This window comes from Neopelma chrysocephalum, unplaced genomic scaffold (genome assembly GCF_003984885.1).
Source record: "Neopelma chrysocephalum unplaced genomic scaffold, ASM398488v2 Primary Assembly neopelma1_91, whole genome shotgun sequence".
In the NCBI taxonomy this organism is placed as follows: domain Eukaryota; kingdom Metazoa; phylum Chordata; class Aves; order Passeriformes; family Pipridae; genus Neopelma; species Neopelma chrysocephalum.
This window is the reverse complement of record NW_020897753.1, coordinates 5918703-5938863: the sequence shown is the minus strand read 5'-3', so window position 1 is coordinate 5938863 and position 20161 is coordinate 5918703. Positions and strand designations below refer to the sequence as shown.

Below are 20161 nucleotides of genomic sequence, written 5' to 3'. Positions count from 1 at the left end.
ACAGCTGGCTGCCAGCCCCCCAGGCCCTGGGGACACACACAGCTGGCTGCCAGCCCCGCTCGGGTTGTGCCAGCCTGTCGTGGCAGAGCTGGGGTGCAGCTGGGGTGCAGCTCCATGCTGTGTGTGCCCCCAGGCTCTGTGTGAGGGGCCCTCTGGCTGTGACCCCTCTGGAAGAACAGCTTTCAGGGTGACTTGGGATAATGCATTGTCCTTGGGGAGCGTTGCAAACACGCAGCCCAAGCTCGCAGAGCTCAGGGGGTGGGTTGGAAGGACTCAGGGCTGTGTTGTCTTTCTCCAAGTGCAGCAGTTCAGAGTCAGAAGCAGCGAGGAGCTGATTAATTCCAGTCTCAGCATTGCTTGTGCTCCCTGAGAGGAGCAGAGCAGGGTGTTCCCTGGATGCTGGAGAGGGGCAGTGTGCTGTGAGTGCAGTCAGGATGTGGCCCAGGCTGTGGCACCAGCGAACACAAGCAGATCTCTGTGGATAATACGAGTCTTTTTTTTCTGTTTTGATTTTTTAGAATCAACCTTGTCCTATGTTAGGCAGCTGGAGGCCAGAGTAAGACAGCTGGAGGAGGAAAATCGCATGCTGCCCCAGGTGGGTGACTTCTGCTGTGGGATCAGGAGCTGGCAGGGAGAGAGCCCTGCTCCAGTCCCTGTGCCGGGGAGAGGGTCAGGATTCCTTGGCATCCCCACCTCTAAACTCTCAGATAACAAGGCCCCTCGTTCATCTGTGTGAGTGGGGGATTGATTTAAGGCCATGACAATGCTTTCTGTAATTTTTTTTTATCCTTTGCAGGAGTTATTACCTTGCTAGAAAAACTCCCTGGAGGCCCCTGCTTATAATTAATTAACTGACGGGTTGAAAATCACACTGAACTGACCCTTTGCACTCTGGTTTTACCCCAAGAGCTTCTTGTTAAAATATCAGCTACTTTTTATAGTTAACCAAAATATTTGGCTCTAAAAATGCAAATGCTCTAAGTACTAATAACTGGGTTATATTATTTTTAATCCCTTGAGGGATATATTAGAAGCGTAAATGCAAGGCTGAAATTAAATTAAATAAATAAGCAAATATGAAGTTAAAGGGTTTTTCCAATATGGTTTTAAGAAAAAAATTATTAGTTCATTAAAAATGAGTGAAAGACATTTGTAACTTTTCAGGTCTGCACATACTTACTAGAACATATTTCTCTTATATTTTATTAAATAAGCCTTAGAAAAATCCATAACTCCATAAAATCCATGACAGTTGGAAGGGCCTCTGCAGCTCTTTGCTGAGTGACCTTGAGCAGTTCACTTCTCTCCACCCTAATTTTTGGATCTGGAAAAGAGGGACGGCAAGAAATGTCTGTCCATTAACATGTGAACAGTCTTCAGCAGGAAAGACAAAGGTTGATCCTCAGTGACAAAGAATATTCTTTTCTTTTCAAGAATGTTTTTCAAGGCAAATGTTTTGTCTTGGGTCTGGAATAACACCAGGGGATAAATTGTGCAGAACATTCCTGGTGTGCAAAACCCTTGGAAGTGGCTGCGTGGTTTATGTTTGTTTGTCTGGGTCGGAGGTGCTCAGGTGGAGCCCCACAAAATGCATTCCCAGATCCTGCTGAAGGCTGGAACACCCACACTGTGGGCACAGAGTTCAGTGAAAATGAACCAAAACCAGAAAGCAGTGCTTGGGAGAAGTCATTGGAACAAAATGTGCTGCTGGTGGGGTTTGAAAGGCAGAGCCAGGTGGGCAAAGTGCTCCTGGGTTTGGAGTACTCAGCTCGGAGCTGGGCTCCTGAGGGGTTTGGCTGGCACAGAAAAATCTCCTGGTGTCTCTGGATACTTCATTCTAAGAAATAAGGAGTGATGAGGGTTCACATTTCCTGGCATAGCTTACCTTTCCTCCTGAAGGAAGGGATGGCTCTGGGGAGAGGAAGGAAATGCAGCTTGTTCCGACTCCACATCCGATCCCCTGCACGTTCCCTTTGCCCGAGTCAGTTCTGGGGGTTGTTGTTCCTGTGAGCACCACCCTGAACGTGCTCTCAGTGGTGATCAGGCCCTGCCACAAAGCCAAGGATGCACGATGGAAATGCATCAGCTCCTGGCACTGCTTCCATTCCATAGAATGGGAGGGGTGGGAATTTGTTGGGTGTGAAGCCAAACCAAGTGCTCCTGACAAATAAACTGCAAAGCTACAACGAGCTCCACAAGTGGGGAAGGTTTCTGGCACAGCCCTTGCTCAGTTCCTGTGCTGTGCCTTCCAATGTCAGCAGGGCCTCAGTGAGAGAGGCCTTTGTCCTTTTGCAGAGCCCCTCTTTGGCGGGGGGCTGGAGCACTGGGAGGGGTTGGGAATTGCAGGATTGCCCTTGGTAGGAGAGAGGTGACGACTCACTCCTGTGACACCTCTGCTCAGTCTGCACTGAAGAGCCCTGGCCTTGGCCCAGGCTTTTTCCTCTCCTCCTGCCACGCTTTCCTTCTTTTCCCTCTCTGCTTTCAATATCCTTTCTTTTCCTCCTCTTCTGCTTTCTGTCTCTCATGAAAATGCACTGACACATTTGCCGACACCTCTTCAGGCAAATCTCTCCCTTCCTGTCACTTAGGGGTGGTTCTTTCCCAATTTCTTTTGCTGTGCTTGTCTCTCTCCATATGTATTAATTTGTTTTTTTTTCTTTCCAAAACCTCACAGACCTCTAATGTAAAGGTTTTATTAATATTTAGTGGCAAGAACATTTCCAGAGAAAATGGTTTCAGGTGCTGCCCTCCCTGTTCAAGTGGAACCTGAGTTGTAGCTCACTCTGCTGTACCCAAGGGCTGCTTCGTCAGGGGAATTGCAGAACCACCACTGAGTCAATATTTTAGTTTGATCAGGTAATAGGAAAGGCATAAAAACGGGAATATCCTCTGGAGCCTGTTAATGTCTCCCTGTGCTGCACAGCTGTGGCTCAGAGCAGAGGGGTGGCTCTAAGGAAGAGCCATAGATGAGGTGTGGGTTTGCTGAGTTCCTGAGAGCTGCTCTTTTGTTGTTGGGGATTGACTTTTGCAGCTAACATTCAACAAATATGTAATATATGTACTTCAAAAAGTATGAGCAATGCTCCAGCCACACCTCAGTTAGCTGGAGACAGCCTGGAATTTTCGTAGGAGCAGTGTTTCAGGGCTGTGGAAATGTGGACATCTGTCATACAACGACAGGGAATACATTTGCAAAGAGAAGCTTGGCAAGTCACCCAATTCAAACTGCTTCGCTTCGTATTTGTTTCAGGGAAGGAGGGAGCAGGAGGCAGGGATGGAGAACTGACAGACATTCCCCCTTCCAACTCTTTGTCCTTGTAATTCAGCTTTCCCCCTCAGTGACAGGGAAGGGAAGCACTGCCAGGGTGCTGCAGACAAGCTGCCAGTGGAGGCTGGAATCAGGGAGCTGAGCTCCTGCTCCCACAGCCCAGGACCAAAGCCACAAGGCTGAACCAGAGCCCTTTGCTCCCTCTCTGCTGCCTTTGTTTCCTATTCTTTCCTTTCCAAGTCTTTTGGTCCTTTTCCATCTGTTTTTGTCGTCCCTCTTTCATTTGCACTGTTGCTTCAGGCACTTTTTGGGGGTTTTGCATCCTTGCTCTCCTTTTCCAGTCCTGGAATGTTTACCTGGGAAATGGCAGGTGTAACACTCAGGCACACACTGCTTTAGTTTTAAGCTGTTCCAACACTTTCCCTTTCTTTCTTTCTTCCCCCTTCATTAGATTATCACGTTTTATTTCAACCCGTTCCCAAATCTTTCAAAAACCTTTTGCTGAGATCTGTGTTTTTTATTTTCCCTCTGCATGACATGGTTTTAATTATAAATCTAATTAGAAATGGGAACTGTTTGGTTAGTGGGGTTTTTTTTTGTAAAATCTGTGTCACTCACAGTCCAACACTGCTTGTCTCCTCCCTTCCACAGAATAGGGAATCCTCCAACCAAAATGTAATTAAAACACATTGAACAAACTCATGTTTCCTAATCATGCCATCAAATATTTGCTGAAAGAGAGTAAAGCAAGAGCATCATCCACCCACCCAGTTCTTTCATGTGCTCTCATCCTCAGCTTGAATTAAAAGGTCATTAACAGAGGACTTCAGTTCCCAGCAGCCGAGGTTCTCACCAGTCAATGTCCTAGAGGGATTTCTCCTGAGCTCTTTGAGAACAGGTGAAAAACTGCAGCATTTGGAAATTGTGCATTTTAATTGACAGGAGCATTCCCTAAAAGAATTGTTGCTGTTCTTTAAGTGCATTATTAATCCAGCAGAGCAGTTCCCGCTCTCTGCTTTTCCTCTCTCCTGCCTGTTGGAAACGAGCTGACAAACACAGCCTGTGTTTGCTTGGAGCTTTACAGGGAAATTGAGGGCTGAGGAAATCAGAAAAATGCTTTGAAAATCAGGTAGTGATTGAGCTGGCGTGGCAGTTACCCAGCAGGAAGGATGTACTTCCCAGGAAACCACTTGCCTGTGGGATAAGGGGCTGCTGGAGAACGAGGTCCTGTGTGTTTGCTGAGGGTGAGTGAACAGAGGAAAACCCTGTTCTCTTGGAAGCTTTGGTGGGGTGACTGAATGTCCTCAGGGCAGGCATGGGCTGTGTTTTGCCCTCCCTGGCTCTCCCCCATTTCCTCCGGAGGGGCTGGAACACACAATCCCCCTGGCTTGGGTTGGCACTACAGTGGTTTCCATTCAGGACTGTCCTTACCAACAATGCAGATGGAAAAAATGAAGTTTTCTACTGGCTTAAGTAGCAAAGCTCCTGGTTAATTCTTTCCCTGTTCCACACAGGGGTCTTTATTCTGCCCGTGCCCAGGGCACAGTGCAGGGTTTGCCTCTGGCACTGGGGCAAAACGGCCTGAGCAGCCTCAACATTTTGCACTCAGTGTAAGCAAGATGGTGAATTCCCATTCCTCTGGGCTTTTGGGGAGGTGAGATTACAGGGTCGAGTCAGGTGTCCTGTGCTTTCCATTCCCTGGAGTCTGTATTGGCGTTAGATATTGTGTAGATTTACTCCTAACAGCAAATGATGTGCACAGCCAGTGATCTCACTCTTGTCCTGCTGGGAAGCCATGCCCAGGGGATGCTGTGGTTTTCCCTGCTCCCTGCAGAGGTGTGATCTGCACAGAGGACACATCAGACAGCACCAAACTGTGCTGGATCTCGGGCACCAGGGCTGGGCAGGGCAGCAGGGCAGGGTGGCTGCAGAGGAGGAGCAGAAAGGTCGGTTATTTCTCAGGTGCAGGTGCTGTGCAGTGCTGCTTGTTCCCAGTTCCTCAGGATGGTTTCAGCTCACACAGATTCCAGCAGTGTGGAGCCGTGTCTGGTTTGGTTCCACTTCCACAGCTTTGTTCCTGGGTATTAAAGGAAAAGCTCTGTCACAGGGGACACCTCCCTCCAGTGGCTGAGTGCAGGGGCTGTGTGTGGAGCCAGGGAAGAGGAGGGAGGGAGCAGCATCTCTCATCCCCCAAAGCCCCTTTGGCAAAGCCTTTGCCTCCTGTTTGGCTTCCCTGCCTCATGAGCTCATCAGGAGTGCTGGGGTGTCTCCAGCCCCACAGGACCCACCTCCAGGCTGGTTCCATCCCCATCATCTGCTGCAATAACCTTCCCCCAGAGAAGCAGAAGCTGTGCTGCCTCAGTGGAGCGGCCTCACCTGAGATGAGAAGCCCCTGAGCCTTGGATGGGCCTTCAGGGCTGCAAAATCTGCCTTATTTTTAAAGCAAAACTCGTGTCCCTTATCAAGGACAGAGGGAGAAGGATGTCCACGGGGGAAATACTAATTTTCAGTCTCCTCCCAACATGTGCTGGGAACACTGGCTGCTTGAAGCAGTGTGTTCACAAGTGTTTCATTCTCATGAAGGGAGGCAGAAATGTGCTGCATATGGCACAGAGGAGCTGTGGAGGACACACAGTGCCTGGAGCAGGGCTTGAACTCCAGAGCAGCGCCATTCACAGGAGGTTTGGAGTTCCTTGTGTTCAGGAGGCTTTACATGTATACTCCGTGCTCATTTTCTCAGCCTCTTCATGGCAATAGTTCTGTTTTACTGTTCCAAACTGACCAAAACCTTTGCTGGTGCTGCAGTTAGTAAAGAAACAGGATACTCTGACTTATAAACCCCCAAAGCTGACTGAGTGAATTCATCCTAACCCAGCACTGCTCCAATCTGCTTTATTGCCCCTTCTCCTTCCTCCTTCATTTCCTTTCCCAAAGTACAGCACTAAGTCTGGCCAGTCTCTAACAGATCTATAAATCCTTCCCCAAGCAAAATAAGTCCTAAGCCCCCTTCCATACATCACAACAAATTGATCACAGGCACTGCTGGGGAGAGTTGCAGGATAGTGCAGTGAGATCCATTAGTGCCCACTGGTGTGGATTCCATGGATCCATCGCTTGGCAGGAGGCCGGCGCTGGACGACAGGTCTGTGTGTGAAATGAGCTTTCAGATTCAGGCACAAAGTCCCTTTTCTGTGGGTTTGGCACATGCAGCATTCTGTTTATTTGTTATTGATTGACTGTTGGGTTTGGGGGGTTTGTTTGAGTGTAAGAGGCTCAGTCCTGCGGGGGATTGTGGGGGTCGAGTGGCTGTGCTGGGTGACTGGGAGGGTTCTCTCTGCCCTTTGGCACTGCTGGGCACATCCCAGCAGCACTGGAAGCTTGCTTTGGGCTGTGTTATTCCCTGTTCCTTTGCAGGCAGCCTGGATCTGTGAAGCTCAGCCTCGTGTTGTCGCCCTGTGCCCTTTCTCTCCCACACCCACCTTCATCTCTCCTGTTGTTTAGATTAGAGACACCCCCACAAACACTGCAATGTTCTGTGTGCTTGCTCAGTGGGACAAAGGAGTGCACATCAGGGCACTGACTCTGAGCAGAGGCTCTTCCCACTGTCGTTATTTCTCCTTCAGAAATGCATTTCCCACTCATCCCAGCAGGGATTACCACTGTTACTTCTTAATGTCTCCTACGGTGTTTCTTACTCTCTAAGAAAGGAACTTCCCATCTCTCAGTCTTTGAAGTGTTTTACTTCTTTATATTTCTCATTTGTTTTTAAGCCAAATTCCGCCTGAAGGCTGAGGGTGAGGAGCAGGGCAGGCTGGCAGCACCTCGGGAGCATCCACAGGGATCCCATGGCTGCCCACGAGTGCAGCAGGGGTATTTTTAGCACTCTCTGAAGCTTTCTCAGGTTACCTCAGCACTGCAGTTGCTCCGGGAGATGCTTCACACCCTGCAAAGCTTGAGGAGACTGAGCTGGAACAGTTCAGGTAGCTCACATTTGTCTGGCAGTGTCCCGAAAAACCCTTCCAGGTTGTCACTGAGGTTGTCACTGCTGGGGACAAATTGGCATCTGGTGCTGTGGGGAAATGGTCTGAGCAGCCTTAATGTTCTGCAGTCCGTGTGAGGTGCTAAACTTCCTCTCCCCTGGGCAAAGGCAAAGGGGGCCGTGCCCTGGCACCCTGGGAAGGAGTGAGTTGTCAGCCCGGAGCTGTTTCCTTCCCTGGCCAGCTGTGGCTGAGCTGGGCTTGCAAACCTTGCAGCAATGTTCCAAAATGTGAGTTTTGCTGAAGGAACAACCGCCAGAATTATTGGGATAAAATTAGACACCCTCCAAACCTTCCCCTGGGGTTGAAATCATCTCTCTAAGCTTTGCAGCGCTTTTCGTGCGAGATTTTGATTTGGAGATGAGAAATTTTGTTGCCACGTGCTGCCCTTCCAGGGGGACACCCCGGGGGGCCAGAGTGACACTCACGTGGATCTTGAGGCAGAGGGGGACTCGGGAGCACCACACGCCTTCAGTGCTGCTCAGCCCTTGAAAAGAGAGCAGCGAACAAGTGGCGTGTTTGACTCAGGACGGAGCGTGCTGTGTATTAAGGAGTGTTTGCTCTCTCGCCAAGGAGCCCGGTAGGATGCCCGGCGGGGCGGAGGGGCGGCCCTGCCCTGCCCAGCCAGCCAGCGTGGGGGGACACGGCCCGGGGGGACACGGCCCGGGGGGACACGGCCCGGCCTCTGCGCAGCCTGACTCAGTGGTAAATGCTCTGAAGGTAACGCTGCTCCGCCGCCGGCCCTGCCGCGCGTCCTGTCTGTCCCTCAGCTCCTATCCTGTCGTCCTGCCGACATCCCCGTGAGGACCACCGGGATGTTCCTGTCATCAGTGGGCTTGTTTCTGTCTGTCACCCATCGTATCTGTGGCCTGTGTGTGTCCTGGGCAGGGGTCTGGCCCTGGCGGGGGTGATTTTGCTCGCCGCGTTACTCACGCCTGTGGTGTTCATCTGGAGCTGAACGTGGTGTGTTGCTGAATAAGGAGGTGTTTCTGCTTCCTGGAGGATCCACGTTTGTGCTCAGGTGGGATACAGTGGATTCCTGCAGAGGGAAATACTCTAATGCAAAGATAAAGCTGAGGCACAGGCTATGTTCATGTTAAAAATAGCAGGGCCTCGGGCTGAAGACCATGGTCCCAAGGTCAGTGCTGACGCTGCTTTGGGAGCAGATGTGCTGTACCCTGAAGCCAGGGCTGGATTGCAGGGGCCTGTGTGACATTGATACACAGCCAGTGACACAAGGAATCGGAGGGGTAGAGTTGCAAGTTCTCACTTCTGTCAGCAGCAAAACTGTTGCAATTAAAGAAACTTAGAAGGTGTTACAAGATTGAAGGGTTCTGGGGTGATGGGAGACAGCAAGTGGCTGAGCTCGCTGCACGGGCGTCAGGGGTGTCCGTGTTCCTCTGGAGGGGATGAAAACTGAGGGAGAGCTGAGCAGGGACTGCATATTCCTCTCTCCTATTGTGGCTCAGACGTGGTGGATTTGGTGCTTTGTGCCCCTCTTCTCTCCTGTGCTTCACTCGTCAGCTGAACTGCCTCAATATCCAGCTGGATAAGCAGGTGTTCCTCCCCACATGTACAGGGGTTGCAGGGGCACTTGGAGGGGGCAGCTTTGCCCTCCTCCAGGGGAGGATTGGAAGGGACTTGTGTAGGTATTTGCTGTGGTTTTGAGCTTTGTGGAGATGCACAGTAAGAGCTCAGCAGTGCTGTGGATTTGCCTGGACCCCCAAGCTTCTGTGACATTGCCTTCTCCTCCATGAAGCTTGAAGAAATGGGTTTAAATCCCAGCCACCAGATCATTCCTGTGACACAAACCCGGGCACAGCACTTCACCACAGCCTGTGTTCCTGGCATCCAAAGGGGAGAGGCATCCAGGAGAGCTCCAGCCCCTCTTCCCACAATGGCAGGTCCCCTCTGGGGTGGCCTCCCCAGCCATGTCCCTGTCAGCAGCACTGCCCATGAGAGCTCCGGTCTTGCCCTCCTGCGACATTCCCAGCTCCAGGAGTGCCTGGCTCAGCAGTGCTCCGAGCCCTCCGTGCATCTTCCATACATCCCACCTGCTGCTGCCCAGAAAATAAAGCTATGCCAGGTAATTTTGTCAAGAGATCGTGGGTAATTATGGAAAAAAGCCTTTTGTAGTTCTCTTAAAATACCCCCTGGCAAAGGGACAACCTCCTTGTTGGTGCAACCCACTTCTCCCAGCAGGAAATCTGGAGAGCAGGAGTGTGTTTGAAAGGGGCAGATCCATTAGGGAACAGAGGGAGGGAATTGCTAAAAATGCTGCTGTTGTTTTCCTAAGTGATGAGGAGGCTTTAAAAAAAATTATGAAATTTAAAAAAATTGGCTGGGAATCTCCTCACTGTTGGAGAAAGTGAGAACAGGAGCAGAGCTTTGCCATGCAGGGGGTCTGATAAGGCTCTCCCAGGACCTGCTCCCTCAGGCAGGATGGCTGGAAGGAGAACTTGCCGGGTCCTTGGCAATCCTCCCCACCCTGCCAGTGGCTGTGGGATTATTCCTGGAGTGCAGGTGGCATCCCTGGGGATCTGTAAGTGGTTATTTCACACGGCAGGATGTGTTTGATTCCTTTTGGAAGTTGTATCTGGCCAAACTTCCTGCTTGTGACGTTCCAGACCAGGGTTTGTACGTGTGGAACAGTGATTGTTACCTGGTCTGTAGGTCTGTAAGTCTGACTACTTATACACTGTACTCACACTACTGGTCTGATTTGTGGCTGCCAAAAAATGTGTAAATGAAATTCCCTTCTTTTTAAACGTCCCCATGGCTTGGAAGTTCAGGAAAACATCAATCACCGGGCTGTTAAAGGCTCTCTTACCACCTCCTTAGTGAGACAGAGAAAGCTGAGGCTGGAGAAATGTGCAGTAAAAGTTTAAGGTGTTTAACTTTATATTCCATATTAAGCCTGGAAACACCTGAAGATGCAAAATATTTTTTGTTTAAATGCCCACAATATGCCCTTGAAGATTTTCAATGGAAATTAAGCCAATTACTGTTTCAGTAATGCAATTACTGTTTTATTAGGAGCACTATAACGTTAACATGTTGGTTAGTATTGATCAGAAAAATCTATGTGGGATAATATATCGGGGGTAAAGTACTGTATGACCTGAATTTATCCTTCCTAAGAATAAAATCTGGCAAGTGATGAAGCCTGGCAGCCTCAGTTTCCCCAGCTGAGCAATGGCCCTGATGACTTTTCCTGCCTCGGATATTCCTTTGCGATTTATGGCTAAAAAGGCAGCTTCTAACTCATACATTTTTCATGGTAATCCATAGAAATCCTTGTGGTGTAAGTAATGCCACTTCTAAATGCTAAATTTGACATTATCACTTCATTTTTGTAACTCTCAAATGTGTACTCGTGTCCTGCCTGGTCCCTTTGTTCCCAGCCATTCAAAGCTCTGCTGCTGCCACTGAAACGCTCCCTGTCCCTCTGACTTTTACAATCTCTGTCTGATGTCACTGTTGATACATTATTAGACTTTTAAAGCAGTTGGGTATTTCCTTTCTGGTTTTGCTTTCCCTTTTACCCGTCCAGTCCAGGTTAAAAGTGCAGTGGATTTGGGATAAACTGATTACAATGTTTATTACAATATTTTCTTTTGCCTTCTCGCTGCAGTTCCTGCCAGGCTGGAACTCACTGTTTGTCTGCAGCCTCGTGCACTGTGGGTGTTCCACAGGAAACATTTGCCATGGCATCATTTTCCCTGTGAAAACAGTGGAATGCTGACAGTTTTGGGCTCCCTAATTTTGGTGCACAGTTTGGATTGGTACCAAGATGCAATTTGGTACCCAAATAATGACATAATGCAAACTGCCAAGGTGGATGAGTAATTCACGTCGTAGGAACTTTGTGGTGTTCTGTGACCACGTTGGTGTTTTATTGGGATAACAGAGGCAGGAATTCTCTCCTCAGGACGTGCATGTGCAGTTGGTGTGGTATTTGGGAATGGTGTTATTTGGGAATGTTCTTGCTTTGTATTTATATACTTGCGTTGTCTTAAGAGGACGTAGCAACGTGGCAGCAGGTTAGAGGTCGTGTATTAGTGAGCAGGGAGGTAATTCCACAGCACAGGAATGTCTGGATTAAGTCTGGAGGGATGTTCTTCATGATTAGGAATGTCTGGATTAAGTCTGGAGGGGTGTTCTTCCTGATTTTCCTCAGGCTACTGGTAAGTTCAGTTTGCAGGGCTGCAGCACCCTCACTTGGGCTGGGAGCCAAAGGGAAGGTGGGATATTCCAGTAGGGATCGGGGGTGTAGCTGGGCAGGAGGACTGAAATTCCTGCTGAAATTCTGAGTGAAACTTTGCCCCCCCCTCTTGTCACTTGTCACCTTTGTGGGGCCCTTGTACGTGTCTGTCCCTTGCTGCCACTCAGGGGTCACTTGTTCAGCTGGAAAGAAAGGAAGTGTCACCTTCCAGTTTATTCCTGGGTCAGCATTAGCTGCTTGGTAAATATTGTCTCAATATTTATTGCCCGGGGAAGTTGTTAAAAGGCACGTGTAGGTGCCATGTGCCTTCCCACAGGAGCTCTCTGAGAGACCTTGATTTTGGTATCAGCTGTTGGACAGAATTGCCAGATCCAGCCCTGGCTGTGCCCAGACACCCAGTGTGGGAGGTGTCACTGAACCCCCACTTCCCGTGCTGTGCCCTCTGCAGTGTCTCACGCAGCAAACACACCGAAAACACACACGTGGATTTTTGGGATGTGACTTGGGATTCCAGGCTGCAGGATCCTGCTCTGTGGAAAGCTTGCAGGCTTTGGGTTATGCCCATCCCTTGGAATTAAAGACAGTTCCCTTTAAAGGACCATTATCTGTGGCCCTGTACAGTAGGACTGTAGCCCTGTTCCTTCCAATCTGGGAGTATTTCTGGTTTTCATGCCTATACTCGGGTTTTCTGCAGCAAAGGCTCACAGGAGCTGGGTTGTTTTCCCACCAATTGCACAGAATCACAGCAGGACCTTGGGGTTGTTCAGCTGGAGGAACCACCTTTTCAGGATGTCAGCTTCCCAGGATCCAGCTGCTTTGGCTTTATTCAGCTCCAGCTAAGGCAGTGTCTGTTCACTGCTGGACTTTGGGCACTGGTAAAACAATAAATAATGACAATGGAAACCAGTGTTACCTTTCCTGACAGTCATACTGCTGTTGGCCCAGAGGGTGATGGGTGGTTTAGTAGCAGTTCCACTTTAGCTGGTTGGGAGTTGATTATTATTAACCAGAAATACTCTGAAATTGCAGTGGAATCACCATTCTTGTCTCTAGAGAGGCCTGGTGACACAGTACCAGCTACTGCTCTCCTGCTTATAGTGCATCAATCTTCCTACAAATCATTATAAAATACTTCCTTTACATTTTTGGGGGTGTCACTTCTCTGCCTTTTTAATGCCAGTGTTGTAACAGATGATGTTAAGCCCAGTATAGCACAGTGACTACATGCACAATTCCTCGGACCTCAAGGAAGAACTAGGGAAATAAACACTTCTGGTGCCTTGCTTGGTTGTGAGAGAACAAGTAAATCCCTTGACAAAGAGGAGAACTGCTCTGTGCTTGTTAAACTGGAAATGTTTAGACACCTCTGGACTGATCTTTGTGCAGGAGATGTGGTTGGGGAAATAGCTGAGTTTCAGCTGAGGCCTTCAAACACCCTCAGTCTTGTGTCTGAAGCACAGAACATCCCAGTGATGCTCGTGCTGGCCCATCTGTGTCCGTTTTTAATCATTTCTACCCAGCAGCATGTGCTTTCTGTGTTCAGGAGGAATGCTGTACCCCCTGAGGAACATTGTGTGCTCCTGTCGTGTGTCCCTCCCCCGTGCTGCATGTCCCAGAGCCGTGGCATTCCAGCTGCATGTCCGTGTGAACACCGGCGCGCCTCGACCGGCGATAACGATCTCTTTCCATCCCTCCCTTTAGGTTGTGTGGAGGAAACTTGGAGATGCTGCAGGGTCGTGCCCTGGAATTAGGCAACACTTGTCAGGAAATCAGTATAAAGGACCCATGTAATGGCCTCTCTGAAGAGCAAGAGTTCGAAGTGCCCACGAGAGGGAAGGAACTGGCTGTCCCCCGATTCCCGCTGACGACGGGGTGTCTGGATGCGCTGCACGATCCTCAGCTGGACACCAGAGCTGCTGCCCGGGGGGCTGCCCGTGCCGGCAGCGTCCCCTCCTGCTGTTCCAATCGCCTGCCTAGTGACACGCTGCACCCTCGCTGCAAACACACCACCTTTAGGAGCACTGAGGTACCTCCATCCCAACTCCACAGATACTTGGGATTCTGCAGGAGCTGCGCGAAATAAGTTTTATTTTGGTTAGTTACGGCGAGTCTCTGATAGGCCTGAACGAGTTTCCCGCTGGATTTGAGAGAGGTTTTTCCACCAGACTGGAGAGACGTGGATAAACTGTGCCTTTGGTCTCCGCAGTTCTGAGAAAGTCGCTTCTTAGTAACTCCCCCTTCAGTCTGTAAAGGACCCGTTAATGGTGCTTAGGCAATTCCCAGGTGATTTCTTTGCTTTGGTAGAATAACCTGCCTTTGGAGGTGCTAAAAGACCATAAAGTCCTAACCAGCCAGTAGTGTAGCATTAACTACAGTCCTTGTAGTGATCCACAATTTCTTTCTAAAGGAAAGTCACGGTAGCTTTCTCTTGATGCAGGGGTGTTGGCAGCCCTTTAGTGAACAGAATACTTAGGCATCACTATCACAGGTCTCAGATCAGAATCTCCATCAGAATTTCTTTTGGAAAGTATTTTCCAGTTGTCAGGATGCTAATTTCTAACTGTTTAATTTAGAGACATGCTGGTTTATTTAACAAGAGCCTATAAGGATCTAAAAGATTGCACTGCATTATTAAAAAAAAAAAGCTTTCCTTGCCACCGTAGAGTTCTTTCAAAGAAAAAGGGTTTTATTATCCTCAGAGCATGTCTTTCATTATTAGGAGGCAGAAAGCTCTTGTTCAGATTGCCTGAGATGTGACCAGACGGCGCCCTAGATGTGCTTAGTTTATTTTTATCTCTGTGTATGACACTAGTCGTGTGTATTGAATTACAACATAGGTATTTTGTGTATATCTAAGAGCAACGATAGTTTCATGTATGAATGTGCAACAGGCTTGTGACTGAATGGCTGTTGCTTAACTTTTTACCATAGCTGAGCGTCAAAAAGAGACTAATAAAAAACAATAATAATAATAATAAAAGGAAAAAAAATAGGAATGCAACAATTCCTGGGTTTCTGGTTTGTTCTTGGTTGCGAAGGTTTGAGCCAAAGCGAGAAGCTCTGTTTTCTCTGGGCTTGGACATCCTGTACCCGTGGGCTGTTTGCCGTGGAATGTAGCTCGGTTGCTGTACAATCTTCTGTTATATAGCTGATGTAAATCTGCTACCTGTCTTCAGCCAAACTGTGTTAATTTGCAGCAGTAATTCTGTTGGGTTCTGTTGTTATTTCCACTTGGTACCATTGGATGTAAGGCCTCTGATCCAGCGTTGCTTTCTCGGGCAAAGCTCCCGTTCACTCCTCCTCCTTGAGTTGGGAATGCAGAATCCAGCCTTCTGTTTGAAACATGGCACTCCTGCGTGATTCCTGACACAGAACCCAGCCCAGGCAGCTGTGTGTTATCTTCCCACGTTGTTTTCTCCCACTGCAATTGTTGTATTCCTATCTCTGTGTGTATGAACAGCTGTGACACCTGTACTTGTGCCTGCAGGGGCTCCTCGAGGGACACTGGTCTTTTGACACTTCACTTGTGTAAATTTTGATACTGTATTAAAACTATTTTTTTACAGTTCTGCATACGATGGGGTATCAAGTATCTGTGTTCATCTTAGCAATGGTAATAAATTATAGAATCCCACCCTTGTTTGCTCTCCTTTCCTGACCAAAGCTGCGAGGGGCAGTTTGCCTCGAAGGAGCTGTTGGAAATGTTTCCTGCCTGGTCGAGAAATTAGCTGCATGTCGTGCATTTTTCTTCCTTTTCTTGCCAGGTGTCTTAAAAAAAAAAAAGAAAAAAAAATCCCAGAGCTCTGAACTTGGTTCTTTGTTTTATGCTAACGAGGAGCTCTGTGGCTGTGCCGTGGGGCAGTGACCAGGTGCAGGCTGTTAAGGCCAGGTGGAAGTTGGTAAGTTGATGGAGTTGCAGATCCAGGACACCTGTGCTGGCTCCTCCCTCCTCCCAGAGCAGCTCCAAGGTGAGGACAGAGCAACATGGAGCTCCTGGAGTCCCTTTGCTCAGGTAAGAGGTGCTGGTGTGTTGGTGGGACAAGGGGAGGTTGGTTGTGTCCTACTGTCCCCACTACATCTCCTTCCTCCCTCCCTCCATGGGCTGTGTGGGTCAGGAGTTTTCTGTAGAGCAGAAAACCTGCTCTAAATTTTCTGAAAAAAGAAAAAAAGAAAGCTCCTTAGTATAATCAGTATCTTGAAGCTGTGGTGGCCCCTAAAATGCAGCCTACTAAGAGCAGAAGGCAGGCAGGGTGTGGAGAAGGGGGTCAGTGCTCTGAGGGGCCCTGGAACCTGCTGGAATTTCTCTGAGCTAATGAATAAAAATCTCTGTAGCAGTTAGAGACCTTCATCCCATCTGCCTGGCTCCCTGCACACATGGTTAAGCCTTTTTCAGTGAAATGTGATTGCACCAGGCCTCGTGGGCTCCTTGTGCAGTTGTTTTAGCATAATTCTGCTTCAGCTGAAAATGTGCACGTGTTCCAGGGCCATTCCCGAGCTCTGAGCTGAGCCTGAATGAGCTGTAAAATTCACTATGGAGTGAATTTTAAATAGCACTGGTGTAGTGCATGTGGGGAGTGGATTTTACGTTCTGCACTGCAGAGAAGCTGCTTTGCTGAAGGGGCAGAAGGTAAAGAATGGCACTTTGTTTTCAGCAAGTGACTGGTCTCAGTGGAGCCTGTTCCCCAAAGGCTGCAGTTGATGGACATGTTTATGAATGTGACACGAAGCCAGTGTGCCCTTTCTAATGTTTTGAGCACCCAGCCCTGCTCTCCTTTGTGCTGCCCCAACCTCTCAAACACCAAATGCCCCTCGGGGCCTCTCTGCTGCCTCCCCAACAAATACCACCCTTGCCAAGGCACTGGTTTGTTTAAGTCTTTAAATGTCTTTGAAATAAGTCCCAGGGTGGTGTGAATTCTTTCTACTGATCTCACCAGTTTGATGCAGAAGTGGCTCAGCCATTTTTTTCCCCTCACTTTTGGGTGAAAAAAAAGTCTTGATGCGTTAACTCTTTCTTTTATTTTTTTTTTTTTGAGTTCCTACAGAGTGTCCCAGGAAATGCAGCTGCTGGGGGTATAATGCCAAACCCTCCTTATATCTCCACACTTGTGTTTTCCAGGCTCAGGTGAACCACGTGCACAGGGACCTCACCCCGAGGCAGCACCCACTGCAGCTCTGCTCATCCAGAATCCTGCAGGTAAGAACAGCTGACTCAGTGGCAGCTCTGCCTGGATTGAGTAAAGAGAGGCTCTGCATTCATTAATCAACCAGCAAACAGGCAATGCAAAAATGGTGATGCGAATGAAAATCAGCTTTTAAAATAGTCTCGCTTGAATAAAAATATGACTATGTTTTAGAAGCTTAAGAGATAACCAGAGATTTATGGACAAGAGACATAAATCTGACTTGAACTGAGAAAGCTCAGACACTTCCACACTTATAATTAGAAAATTGAGAAATATTGATGACAATGATGAAAAAAAGTAAAAGCATAGCATGTTGTGCTGTTGATGTAAGGGCTTTGCTGGCTCTGGGCAGCTCCAGCCTTGCCCAAGCATTAGTGGTTCTCCTCGTGCTGTGGCTGGTGGGGAAGGACCCCAGGGACTGCATCGTGTGCTTCTGTCTGAAACAGCTTCCTAAACACCTGGTTCACAAAGAAGTGCCAAAATAATAATAGTGAATTATTTAATATGTTTGTTAGAACATGATAATTACTCTCCCCTGGAATAAGAACTTGTTATAATGATCTCTTCAAAGCAGTGGCTGTGGCACTCAAGTTTGATGTTTCTTTGGGTTTTGTTTCTTTTCCTCACTACTGTGAATGGGTTGAAGTAAATTTTGAAAATAATTAATAAGTCTGCAGATGAAGAAAAGCAAAGGAAAAAAATATTGCGAGCCCATGCCCAGCCTCTGGAAAGAAAGAGGACAAAGGGAATGGGGTGGGGCTGCAGGTGGATCTGGTTCAGCATGGAGGTGGAAGAGCCCCTTTGCCCTGAGCTCACCTGTGTGTGGCAGTCCTTGAGGAGTGAGAGAGAAGGTGGTTGAACCTTTTCACAGGTGACTTTATTTGTTGTTTTATCTTTGCTCTTGCTGAATGCCAGGGCACAGGGGTGGCCCACGAGCAGTGGTGTTCCCCAGGCCTGAACACCTCTCCTGTAGAGCAGGATGGTGTGTGTTTTTTGACACCAGGGCACCTTGGCTTAGGTGAGCATGTTTAGCCCTGTGAAACCATGGCTCCAGGCTTAATTGTAGAGGTCAGAGAGAAAGGAAAACATTCTCTGGGGTTTGGAGGTGGCCTTTCAAAATAGGACCTGGTTTGTTGTCAGAGTGGTGGGGACTGGCCAGGACATCAGTCAGGGGCATGGGTTTGTTGAGCTGCTCTGTTTTTACAGGCATTAGACTTTGAAAGAGAGGAAATAACCTAAAAATATGATATTTCCCTCCCCTGCTGAAGGGGAAGTGTCCACACACTGCTATGTGTGCCCATTAGAGAGGCCCAGAGCCCACCCTGCTCAACCCTTGGAATCCCAGGAAAAGCACACGATGAAACATGGGAATGTTTCCATGGGAACTGTTCTTCTACTCTTGCTATTAAAACAGCCCTATAACACAAATGATAACAGGCCCCCATTTCTGCACCAAACTACAAACAGTGAACACTACAAAGGGAGCTGGTAAAGAGCAGGAGTGTAAATCAACCAAACTGCTAAATTAGGGACGTGCCTGCCTCTCCGTGAAAAAACCCAAGCAGATAAACAAAGCCCTTGGGGGAGTTAAAAAAAAAGAAAAGATCATTTTAATTATAGCACATCCAGCCAACATAAACCCCATGGATTGTGTGAAATCAGGTTTGTTCTTCTGATCAGCAGCAGGAAACCCTGTAGCAGATCAAATGTGTTCTGGGAGGCCAACTTGCTAATTGCTGCTCCTCGCTGAGCCAAAGCAAGCTATTTAGACAAAGGAGAGAATTCACTTCTTATTTAGTATTAATTATGAAATAGCATGTCTGGATGGGCTTCACAATAACACTACATTTCCTGGGGGAAAAAAATGTAGTTCTAATCCTGTGAAATAAGTGGAGAATTAACCTGTTGCTTCAGGCAGGAGCCCCAACATGTGCTTGCAGTTAAGTGCAAGATGAGTGAGGTCTTGATTGTTCAACCACAGCAAATTATGAAACTCATTTTAAAGCCTTCTTTACGAGCAGTTTTGTATGTTCGGACCTTACACTGATGTTAAAACAGTGTGACTTTTTATTTTTTTGGTCAAGACTTTCACACTTTGGTTTTTATTTTTAAAACCTGTTATGGCCACTTTGCAGCATCTCATTGTCTTCTCTCTAAAGATTCTGGCGTATTTGGGGGCTTGGATTTGTTGCTTTTTAATGAAAGCACATCATAGCCACTGAGCCTTTCCTTGACATGCATGGATTGAGAGCTAGATCTATGCACATCTTCACTGTGGAAAACTTTTCCTTAAATCTGCCCAGGATTTCCCATTTGTGTGTCATCTTTACACTGGGCACCTCTGGGGGGAGAGAGGCACGTGCCTTGTGCTCCAGTCTCTGGCCATGCTGGTGGTGTCCATGGACTCATTCTTGTATGTCCATGTCCATCTGGGGAGCCCAAAACAGGACCCAGTGCTCCAGAGGCATCACCAGAGGGGAAGGATCACCTCCCTCAGCCCTGGTTTATAAGCCCTGTAATGCTGGAGTTACAAAGGTTGCGTTGGGCCCCTGGCAGAATGGAAACTACAGGAATGCTCATATAGAGTATCCATAATCCATATGTGCTTTTGTTAAGTAATGACTTTACTGTGCCCAGCAAAAATGTTTCTGTGAGCGCCGATGGAAAGCTGAGCTGGATGGGAAGGCAGGTGCGTGCCAGCAGCAGGCAATAAATGTGCTGCTCTGAGGGCATTTTGGAGACATTTCCAGATTAAAGAATGAGTGGCTGGTTAAAAAAAAAAATACAAATAAGTGAAAAATAGACTACTTGAGGCTCTTGGAGCTGCTTCTCTCGGCCCTTTGAAGCTCTGCCTTTCCTCGGAGGATAGTTCCTGTGACCGTGGGCTTGGCTTTTTCCCTGCTAATATCAGTACTTCAGCAGGAAAAAGGAACAGTGGAGAGAAGAGGCATTTGATAACAGTCAGACAGCGATCAGTGCCCAGACTAGTGCTGATAAGGTTTTATCTTTGATCTTGACGAGTTAATTGATGCTCAGTGGTGCTCAGGTCTCAGCTGGAAACGTCGCCTGGTTAAGGAAGGGAGCGAGGGCTCGGTCCTGCCCGTGTCTCTGTCCCAGGACACACTTCCCGAGGGCCAGTGAAGGGCTAGGGGTGCAGATGAGGTTTCTGGGGGGCTGAGGGGGTGTTTCTCTCCCCTCTGCTCTCCAGGGGCCGTGTCTTGGTGTTTGTTCACACGATGCGGCCAGGATGGTGGGAACAGGGGGCAGCGGCTCCCTCGCTCCCCTCACGGCCCCTCAGAACCCCTTCTGCCCCTCACAGCCCCCCTGCCCATCACAGATGCCACATCTCCCAGCAGAGCCCCCTCACCAGCCCTGTCTCCCACTCGGAGACCCCTCACAGCCCCCCATCTCCCCTCACAGCCCCCCATCTCCCCTCACAGCCCCCCAT

At 48.5% G+C, this 20161-nt stretch overlaps 1 protein-coding gene across 11 annotated transcripts in view; it reads left to right on the top strand.

Annotated features, from left to right (window-relative positions):
- CCDC85A (coiled-coil domain containing 85A) overlaps positions 1–15501 on the top strand; it is a 190049-nt gene extending 174548 nt beyond the window's left edge. For 6 of the 11 annotated variants that reach the window (XM_027693255.1, XM_027693256.1, XM_027693258.1 and 3 more), the window contains 3 exons: positions 519–595; positions 7879–8025; positions 13232–15501. In XM_027693255.1, the coding sequence (XP_027549056.1) occupies positions 519–595; positions 7879–8025; positions 13232–13321 (314 nt within the window). In that variant the 3' untranslated portion in view covers positions 13322–15501. The remainder of the gene's footprint in view (positions 1–518; positions 596–7878; positions 8026–13231) is intronic. The other 5 variants (XM_027693263.1, XM_027693262.1, XM_027693261.1 and 2 more) reach the window with 3 other exon arrangements.
- Positions 15502–20161: the final 4660 nt, after the last annotated feature.